This window comes from Eleginops maclovinus, chromosome 11, assembly GCF_036324505.1.
Source record: "Eleginops maclovinus isolate JMC-PN-2008 ecotype Puerto Natales chromosome 11, JC_Emac_rtc_rv5, whole genome shotgun sequence".
NCBI lineage: Eukaryota > Metazoa > Chordata > Actinopteri > Perciformes > Eleginopidae > Eleginops > Eleginops maclovinus.
The window spans coordinates 4,061,222-4,071,678 of NC_086359.1; the positions used below are offsets into that span (position 1 = coordinate 4,061,222).

The following is a 10,457-nucleotide window of genomic DNA, read 5'->3' on the forward strand; positions in this document are numbered from 1 at the left end:
CTAAAATTGATAAAAACATACTTGCGAAGCACTATGTCGCAAGATAGGCTACGGGGCCTAGCCATCATTTCTATAGAGAACAGGCGCGCTCGCAAGTTAGATTTAAACGGTGTGGTTAGAGACTTCGCTCATAGGTGCGCTAGGAGGAGTGCCCACATATACTCGTATCCAAAGATGTAAATGCTCTGTTTATCATCATTAATGTTACTTTTATTGCTGACTGTTGTTGCTGACTGTTTCATTGTTAGAATTATATGTAATAAATGGATTGGATAGCCTACTCTGTGTACAGAATATTAATGGGTTAACAAAACATCTATATAGGCCTATGGATTAAATGGGCATGGGATGTCAGGGGCTGAGTTGCAGCATCTTTTTCACTATTTTATGCAATCAAAACACACACACACAGGCCTATATATATATTAGGATATATATATAAAGAGAGAGAAGTAGGAGTAGGCTAGTAGTAAGGAGGCCGTGGCAGGTGGCGGTGGGGGGCCCCAGTCTAAGTACCTGCAGGGGGGCCCCAAGTGCTTGTGTTACGCCAGTGCATAGTACCGCTGAATGCTGAGGTAAATTAACCTGGTAACGTAACGTAACAGATTGCCAACTAGATCGCTATTCCTGGCACAATGTCAAATAAGATACATAAATAATAACAATAATAACCATCCTTCTACCTAATGTCACTAAGAATAATGTTATTTGTTAATTTCACCTCGTATTTCACAGAGCACGTCAAACACCCTCATCGCAAAGCCAGCTGTGACAGCTGTCATTAAATATTCAGCCTAGAATATTTAAACGTTAACGTTAACTTTTTTCTCATTAGAAATCTCGATGTTTCGAGCGTCTTCAACATACAAATCTATCTGTTTTTCGTTGGTATATGACCATAATCCTTTCAAGGATGTCCGAAAATCTATAGATTACTGTCAAATTAAGTTAACTTTCTAACGTTAGCGGCTAAGCTATCGCTACCGTCATTTTAATGAGTTCGCTAGCTAATATTAGGTTAATATTCACTTACCGAAAAAACTGCACAGAGCTCCCCTGAGATGGCCTGTTAGTACAATCAACAGCACAACACGACATGACTGTCAATATATAAATGTAAAGTAATAACAGCAAATAAAACAAATATGAGTTGCCTGACAAAAGAACACCACTACAGCCGAGCCTACAGCTACTCTGAATGAAATGAAATGTTGAAGGAGGTTGCAAGCGGCTGCACTGTCAATCAAAGTGTAACCACGCCCCTTTTATATTTATTAAAATAACATTAAAGAAAATAATTTCTCGGGAAAAAGAAAAATGGTGTGATGTGAAGCACCTTGAAAGCTATTTTTTCGAATAAAAAGTTGTGGATGCAAAATTTGTTTTAGGTGAGAAAAGTGACATAGAAAGTTGGTTACTTGCCCATTGAAAATACATGGGAATGGGCGGAGCTACGCATTGTACTGCAGCCAGCCACCAGGGGGCTCTGGACTAGCGCTTGCTTCACTTTTAACGGACGGACCTCTGTCCATCAATATATACAGTCTATGCTTCCAACACTTATGTTTTACCTTTGTCAAGTGTTAAGAATAAATTGTAAAGAATCATAACCAATCTGAGAAAAAATTCTTACTATTTAAGGACAGTTACATTTGATTTACATATATCCCTTCCCTTCAAGGGAAAGTAAATATTATTTAATATAATATGAGGTATGGTTAGGTAATAAGTCATATTTTGATATAGCTGGAGGATATTTATAGAAAGTGTCAATAACCTTTGACCTTGGAAGAGTAAAAATTACTATGTGCAAAAATGCAACTATTATAAGTTCATAAAATCAGAGGGGGTTAGAAGTACTCAGATCTTGTACTTGAGTAAAAGTAGAAGTACTCAGATCTTGTTCTTGAGTAAAAGTAGAAGTACTCAGATCTTGTACTTGAGTAAAAGTAGAAGTACTCAGATCTTGTTCTTGAGTAAAAGTAGAAGTACTCAGATCTTGTAGTTGAGTAAAAGTAGAAGTACTCAGATCTTGTTCTTGAGTAAAAGTAGAAGTACTCAGATCTTGTACTTGAGTAAAAGTAGAAGTACTCAGATCTTGTACTTGAATAAAGTAGAAGTACTCAGATCTTGTACTTGAATAAAGTAGAAGTACTCAGATCTTGTTCTTGAGTAAAACTAGAAGTACTAAGATCTTGTACTTGAATAAAGTAGAAGTACTCAGATCTTGTACTTGAGTAAAACTTTAAGTAATCAGATCTTGTACTTGAGTAAAGTAGAAGTACTCAGGTCTTGTACTTGAGTAAAAGTAGAAGTACTCAGATCTTGTACTTGAATAAAGTAGAAGTACTCAGATCTTGTACTTGAATAAAGTAGAAGTACTCAGATCTTGTACTTGAGTAAAACTAGAAGTACTAAGATCTTGTACTTGAATAAAGTAGAAGTACTCAGATCTTGTACTTGAGTAAAACTTTAAGTAATCAGATCTTGTACTTGAGTAAAGTAGAAGTACTCAGGTCTTGTACTTGAGTAAAAGTAGAAGTACTCAGATCTTGTACTTGAATAAAGTAGAAGTACTCAGATCTTGTACTTGAGTAAAGTAGAAGTACTCAGATCTTGTACTTGAATAAAGTAGAAGTACTCAGATCTTGTTCTTGAGTAAACTGGAAGTACTAAGATATTGTACTTGAGTAAAGTAGAAGTACTCAGATCTTGTACTTGAGTAAAACTTTAAGTACTCAGATCTTGTACTTGAGTAAAGTAGAAGTACTCAGATCTTGTACTTGAGTAAAGTAGAAGTACTCAGGTCTTGTACTTGAGTAAAGTAGAAGTACTCAGATCTTGTACTTGAGTAAAGTAGAAGTACCAGAGTGTAGGAATACTCTGTCACAGTAAAAGTAATTTAAATGTTCCTCCAGTGAAAGTAGAAAGTACTCTCATCTAAATGTACTTAAAGTAGCGACAGTAAAATAAGTAATTGTTTGATTGGTCCATTTCAGAACAATATCTCTGATACGTTTTATAATTATTGATGTTATACTTGAGTAAATATATTTTGCTACTTTACACCACTGCATAGAAGCCTATTCTATTTATGTATATCATTTAAGTAATTTCTTATCAGGTATATCTAACCGTTTATCCTGTCAATGTTCCTGTAAAATGTTCTTTACCTTAAGATAAGTCTTAACCTAAAATATTTGTATCTTCTCTCTTGATTTCAGTCTGTCGAAATTCTGGTTTTATTCTGAAAGATTTAAGTGTTGAGATTTTATTTTGAAGGGGTGTCTCTGCCGGCGGAAGTTGAGGAAGTATTGAGCTGCATGTCTGAAACACTACTTAACTTTCGCTTTTCCTTTGGTAAACTAAGTGGTTATGGCGACGTTTTTTGGTGAGGTGTTGTCGGTGTATTCTCGGGCTGTGGAGGAAGACGATGAGGAGCTCGATGAGAACGAAGAGGATGAAGAAATCCGCAGAGAACTGGAGGAGAAGAGGTAAATAACGTTAGCCAGCTAACATAGTGACTGGAAGTCAGGAAGCATGGAGAGATAAGATTAATTTAGTGACGCCAGACAGTTTAATCAAGCTTTGTGAAATGGTGTAATACGTTGTGAGACATTATGTTGTATGTGACCATCATCAACGCATTTACAGTTTGATGTACTACACGTTGGTATGAGTTAGCATCTTCCAGGCTCTAGCTAGCTAACATGACACATGACATTTCAGTAACACCCCCCCAACCCGCAATTTTTTGGACAATATATTTATTGCTTTGGCTTTTTTACATCTCCATAACAATTAAATAGAAGACGGGTCAATTATGGAATCAAAGCTGAGTAAAAAAGTTAATAAGACAAAATAGAGACAAATTAATAAGGACTCAGATTCAAATCTTCACACTGTTGCTGTGCACTAAAAACAAATCAATACACTCCTGCAGCATGAGGTGTGTATGGCACTGTTATAACCAAAGGTGGGAGAAGTACTCAGATCTTGTACTCGAGTAAAAGTAGAAGTACTCAGATCTTGTACTTTAGTAAAGTAGAAGTACTCAGATCTTGTACTTGAGTAAAGTAGAAGTACTCAGATCTTGTACTTTAGTAAAGTAGAAGTACTCAGATCTTGTACTTGAGTAAAGTAGAAGTACTCAGATCTTGTACTTTAGTAAAGTAGAAGTACTCAGGTCTTGTACTTTAGTAAAGTAGAAGTACTCAGATCTTGTAGTTGAGTAAAGTAGAAGTACTCAGTAGAGTACTCAGGTCTTGTACTTTAGTAAAGTAGAAGTACTCAGATCTTGTTCTTGAGTAAAACTAGAAGTACTCAGATCTTGTACTTGAGTAAAGTAGAAGTACTCAGGTCTTGTTCTTGAGTAAAGTAGAAGTACTCAGATCTTGTACTTGAGTAAAGTAGAAGTACTCAGATCTTGTACTTGAGTAAAGTAGAAGTACTCAGATCTTGTACTTGAGTAAAGTAGAAGTACTCAGATCTTGTTCTTGAGTAAAGTAGAAGTACTCAGATCTTGTACTTGAGTAAAAGTAGAAGTACTCAGGTCTTGTTCTTGAGTAAAGTAGAAGTACTCAGATCTTGTACTTGAGTAAAGTAGAAGTACCAGAGTGTAGGAATACTCTGTCACAGTAAAAGTATTCTAAATGTTCCTCCAGTGAAAGTAGAAAGTACTCTCCTCTAAATGTACTTAAAGTAGTGACAGTAAAAGTAGTCATTGTCTGATTGGTCCATTTCAGAATAATATCTCTGATATGTTTTATAATGATTGATCATTAAAGTGTTCTCAGAGCTGGTAAAGGTGCAGCTAGTTTGAATGGCTTTGTATACTGCAGGGTAGCTGCTGGATTTACTGCAGGTGAACTACAGTCTGATTTAAGGGAGATTATATTTACCATCATTAATCCTAATCTGCCTAGCAACTAAAGGGATTAAATAAATGAAAAAAGTACATGATGTACCTCTGAATTGTAGTAATAAAATGGAAATACTCGCTACCTTTATGTAAATCCTCTTCCATAAAAGGACGTTCCTTGCAGCACCCCTAATATTCATACTAGTGATCTATATACTCAGTCTGTGCCTGTGAGGCATACTTTAAAAAGCAATTTACATTCAATTTAGCACATACTTGGTGAACCTGATGCCTACGTGACCTGGGTTGCAAGATTGGTGAAGCAGCTTTGTCTGCAGCTGTCAGATAAAGTTGGGATAAGAAGCACACTATTTCCAAGGTTGTTGAATAGATCTACAAAATACCTTAGACGTAACCATGAAAATGACCTATATGGAAATTAATTTATGGAAATAATGTTGCAGGCAGCTGGATGCTAAGTGGACTTTAGTCTGCGTCTTTAAATATTAAGTTGTGCAGTGTTTTATATAACTGTTGCTTCTTTTCTAACCCACTTCACTCATTGATCAGGGAGGTTCATCTGCACTGGAGCCCCGAAGTCTCCGAGTCGCTGAAGTCTGGAAACAAGTTGCCGTGTTCAGACTTCATCCTCGCCGTGGGACACAACGCTGCCAGTAAGTGGCTGCCGGCAGCTGAATGTTGTATTACCATTATTGAGTCTCTCTCAAAGAACACCCAATATTATTACAGATCACATGAAACTTTAATGTTCCCTGAGGGGAAGTTGAAACATAGAGCAGTCCGGCGGCATTAGCTGTGGAACAAAAGTTTGATTTGGTTCTCTAAATATGAGTTATGCTTGTACTATTTCGCACTAAAAGAATACATCGTTAAGTTTTGGATTTGGATAAGTTTAGGAACCTCTTCACCGTCACATTCAGCAAATTAAAGCTGAAAATACTAACCGTTCATAAGATGAAACCAATAAATGGTAGCCATTTTTAGTACATTAATGGGTCGGGTCTGAATCATAGCAGCTACCTGTCCCAGTGTCCGCTGTGAGACTGAAGATCTATAAATTGAATGTAGGTCTGTCTGACGTGTGAGCTGCTGTTGAGTTCTCAGAGGATCCGTCTCCACAGGGTTTCTGTCAGTGTACGTTCTCACCTCTGAAAACTGGGACGCGGTGGGACATGCATCAGTGTGGAACGAGAGGAGCCCGGCTGTAGCCAGCGAGGAGTCGACGTGCGTTTTCTACAGACAGAAGGACGACCCAGCAGTGAGTGACCCACAGAGTGTAAACTCAATAATCATTCAGCTTAAGGACTTGTATTTCATCTGTTTGTAGCATTAATTAGGAGCATATTATAATGATTCTACCCAGAGTAAATTGGATAGATAAAAGAAATGCAGATGCTTCTAATGAAAATTGAAATGAATCTATATAGGTTAATGAATCCAACTCCTTTCTAGTATATATTGTACTGGAAGTCAAGTCACTTCAGCATGATTTGCACCCTTTCAAAAATAAAATATGAAACCCCACTTCAGCTTCAAAAGTTGGAAAGTAGGCCATGAACACAGGATTAATGAGCCCTGGTAATCCGCCGCCTCTTCCATAAACTGTCAGAAAGCAGAGTTATAACGGGCCGTCTGATGTGTGCAGCGTCAGATTTGTTACACACTTCTGTTCTGACGGCTGCGGGGATTTAATGAGCTGAAGGAGAAGATTTCCAAACAGTGGGAAGCAGCTGTGGACAACAGATACTGCAGCAATCACCCATTAGTTTACACCTCACTGATTTACTGCAATTCACATCAGACACCTGAAGCCAGGGATATGGTGGAACAGACAGAAAGAGTTAATCAATTATAACAAGAGTGCAGCGCTAGCATAATGTGTCAATTACCCACTGGGGACCAGACTGGTTGATCAGTGTTTATTTAATATAGTTTATTTACATTTTGAAGCATTATGAGGCACTCTTTAAAGTTGCCAGTGTCGGTGAAATAACCAAATTGTCCGCAGAGTGACATTTCTCTAGAAGTAGACCAAGGTTTTCATAAAAATAAAACACCTCTCATTGCTCCATTAAAAGAAGGGGTTTCCCTTTCCTGTAGTGTAATATAGGTTTTAATGTAATGGACTCCTTTACTTCTGTAACATAGTGACATCACTCTGTAACACTCCTACTGCTATTGGCTAGCGCTCCAATACGTTGCACGTGATAGGCTAAGGGGCGGGACATCTCTTAGTGGTTGACCAATCACAACAGAGCCGGCCAGCTAACCAATCAGAGCAGACTGGGCTCTGGTTTCAGACAGAGGGTGAAAAGAGGTGCTGCGACACAGGTAGTATGAGAAACATAAAGAGCTTTCTGAACATTGAAGCATGGAGACATGTCCCAGGAGAGACACTCAGTACAAATATGAACCTGAAAATGAGCAGAATAGGACCCTGTTTAAAAGATACTCTCTCTTGTTTGCGTCTCTATAACACAGACTGTATGACAAATATAAGCAGGTCTTTAGTTGAAAACGTTGCATAATATATCTCTTGTATTTCTTTCCCTGGAGGTTTGGATATGCCAAGTGACTTGCTACGTTGCAGAAGACCAGCTTTTCCAATGGACAGAAAAGGTATGTTTATGTAACACAAATCAGAGGGACGGCGCTGTGATGTTGTTATTCAGGGAAATTTAGGAGCAGCTGTCTCTCCTCAGCCTGCAAGCAGGTAGCAGATTTGTATTCATGAACAGCTTTGTTTTTTTATGAAGCATATCAATGTAGAAACAGAAGGACTTTATTGGCATATATCAGCTCAAAGCCCGTTAGTAAAGAAAGAGCACGCAACACAATGAAAACAGACAGACAAACGATGTGCTGTGCATAATTACACGGGGCGTAGTTAGTCGTATACTGGTACAAACATGCAGGGACTTTCAGGGTGAGCTACACCAGTGTTTCCCTGAATTGGTGTACGAGTAACTTCGTGGGAGGAAGGGAGATTTGAAAACGTTTGAATTAAAACATATAATTCATGCGTAATTACTACAATGATTAAACAATGCCAGACAATACCAGCTGATAAACGGCTAAAGGGTTACCTTTGAGATCTGCTGCTCTGCAGGTAAAGGTGCTGTTGTGTTTTGGCTAACTGGGTCTCTGTCTCCTGCAGGTGTTTGACTGCCTGCAGCTCCGACAGGTGAATGTGACGGTGCTCTCTGAGAGCTCTGTGTCTGAGTTTAAGACGGCCGACTACCTGTGCTCCAGCTCCGCTCCCTTCCTGCGCTCGCTCCACACGGCTGCTTTCTCTGGGCAGCCTGTCTGCAGATCACTGGAGCAACCCAACATAGTGACTGGACTTCCAGCTGCAGGTACGGCTGTTTCTCTCCAACTCTTGCATCTCAAACGGCCGTTACTTGAAGACCGCTTTCCAGATCTTACTGCTTCACATTTGCTAACACGCAGAAACACTTCAAAGCTGCACAAATCGGCTTTCCCTCTTCAGCCTCTGGGGATTTGGAGAAGGGCAGCTTTATTCTGGCAAATGAGACAGGAGGTTTGCAAATTAAACCTGTGAAAGGAAACTCAATGATCTAACTCTCTTTACTCTGCTCCAGCGTGACCTTTCCGTTATCTTTATGAGGAGGCCCTTTGTTGTCAGGAGTGCTTTGGTAAATCCGAGTGCTGCCCTTTTTAAAAAAAAATGTGGTTATTATGTGTAGTAAGCCACAGTTTAATACATTTAAAATCCTATAGCCACTAAAACATCTACAAACAAAAGGGGACGTCAGTTTACCAGACCTCATTATTCAGAATTTAGAATTCCTTTATTTTTCTCGCTACAGGGAAATTTACATGATTACAACTGCAGAATTTGCCGGCCAGCTAACCAATCAGAGCAGACTGAGCTCTGGTTTCAGACAGAGGGTGAAAAGAGGTGCTGCAGCACAGGCAGTATGAGAAACATAAAGAGCTTTCTGAACATTAAAGCATGGAGACATGTCCCAGTATATATGAACCTGAAAATGAGCAGAATAGAGCCCCTTTAAAGTCATTTTCACTCTCTATGAATTAATGAATGCTCCATTTGCAAGTCAGTAATCACAAAAACATCATAAGGTTACCTGGATATATATGAAAGTGTGTAAAGCATCCTTCAATTAACCCCTTGTGTGTCTGTTGAATTAATACCCAGGTCTAGCCGGTTTTAATTTGTTACTCAGCTCAAGTGTCCTTGAGCGGGAAACTGAATCCCAAACTGCTCCTGATGTGTGTGTGATTCAGGGAAAACTATAAGCGTCTTGGGACCAAATCCTCTGCCAACTCAATGAAATTTAGTGCCATTAGTGCCTCTCTCCAATCAGCGGAGCTCACACACTGCACTCAAAGACTCTGAAAGTCGAGACAAAGATTCACGTTTCAAAGGCTTTACTGTCATATGCAGCATGGATACATGGATACAGGGCAGTTTTGGGCGGAGGAAATCTGAACTCTCAGGCTCAAACAACAATGCAACATACTATACTTTAAGGCTCAAAAAGAAATACAATGCATGAATGATAAACCTGGAGGAGTTTATCAGGGTTGTGTCATGTGGGGTTATGTCTGGTGTCCTTGGCAAAGATGTGAGCCTGCATCACAGTTCTGATGTACTGTTTTTGCTCGGGGTAATTATTTAAGTTTTTCTCAAAAGATATATATTTTTTTATTTTACAGATTTATTATTTCAGTTTTAGTTTACAAAACCCCCCCCGCTACAGACCTGCTAGGTGCACTACTTTAAAAATGCATACTGCGGTCAGATATAAATCCTGACACTACGGGGATTTGGAGTAAGCAGGAGAATTACAAATTCCTAGAAACTGTAATTTATCTAATTAAATGTTGAATTTTAAACAGTTTTAACTATTCTAAAGACAAGTGGTGGGACCACGGTTGTTTAATTAAGCGATTACATTTAATATCGTCAAGTTGATTTAAGCGCAAGCCTGAAGAGACTTACAGCGTGCAGCAACCCTGGAACACACTTCTTCCCCCTTGTCTCTCTTTCTGTTGTCCTGCAGCTGACCTGAACCACAAGGGTTTTGATTACCAAATAAATAATATCTTGACTCTGTAAGACTGGAGATCTTGATGTCCAGTATTCAGCGATGTTGATTGTTTAATCTTCCCCACTTTCTCAGTGCTGAACCACTGTGAGGTCCACCACATCCCATCCGTTGTTTACCAGTGTTACAGCGACGTCACCGGCCCAGACTCCGTCACCATGGAGACATTCAAACCCGCACTAACCAAACTCGGCAAGTCCGTAAAGGTGAGCTGCTTTTTGCTTATTTTTCATCTGAGGGGTCTGTTAAAGGCCAGGATAACAAACAAGAAGTGTTTTCTGTTCTTCTCTTATGTAACCCTGCTGTCCTTTCTCTCTGGCTCCGCAGTTGGACCCGTCTCCGAACGCAGACGTCCTCCGCAAGTTTGTCAGAACCACCAACGTTCAGAGTAATCTTTATATCTGATTGTGTCTATGCAATTTACACTTATTTTCCTGTGGTTAAATACTGTCATTTTTTAATAAAGACATTAAGTAAAGAAA

The 10,457-nt window shown here is 39.0% G+C and overlaps 1 protein-coding gene across 1 annotated transcript; it reads left to right on the top strand.

The window, feature by feature from the left end:
* The first annotated feature begins 3,280 nt into the window (after window positions 1-3,280).
* psmg1 (proteasome (prosome, macropain) assembly chaperone 1) lies at window positions 3,281-10,457 on the top strand. The gene is made up of 7 exons (XM_063896214.1): window positions 3,281-3,494; window positions 5,432-5,535; window positions 6,004-6,140; window positions 7,439-7,501; window positions 8,040-8,238; window positions 10,051-10,181; window positions 10,303-10,457. The coding sequence occupies exons 1-7, from the start codon at window positions 3,376-3,378 to the stop codon at window positions 10,378-10,380; spliced, it is 831 nt and encodes a 276-aa protein (XP_063752284.1). The 5' UTR covers window positions 3,281-3,375; the 3' UTR covers window positions 10,381-10,457.

What these genes read in the sequence shown, in the direction of transcription:
- psmg1 (XM_063896214.1), top strand. Translation starts at nt 3,376, where the DNA reads ATGGCGACGTTTTTTGGTGAGGTGTTGTCGGTGTATTCTCGGGCTGTG. An exon ending in TTTTCCAATGGACAGAAAAG is followed by an intron (nt 7,502 to 8,039) that starts GTATGTTTATGT and finishes TGTCTCCTGCAG; the next exon opens with GTGTTTGACTGCCTGCAGCT. An exon ending in AACTCGGCAAGTCCGTAAAG is followed by an intron (nt 10,182 to 10,302) that starts GTGAGCTGCTTT and finishes CTGGCTCCGCAG; the next exon opens with TTGGACCCGTCTCCGAACGC.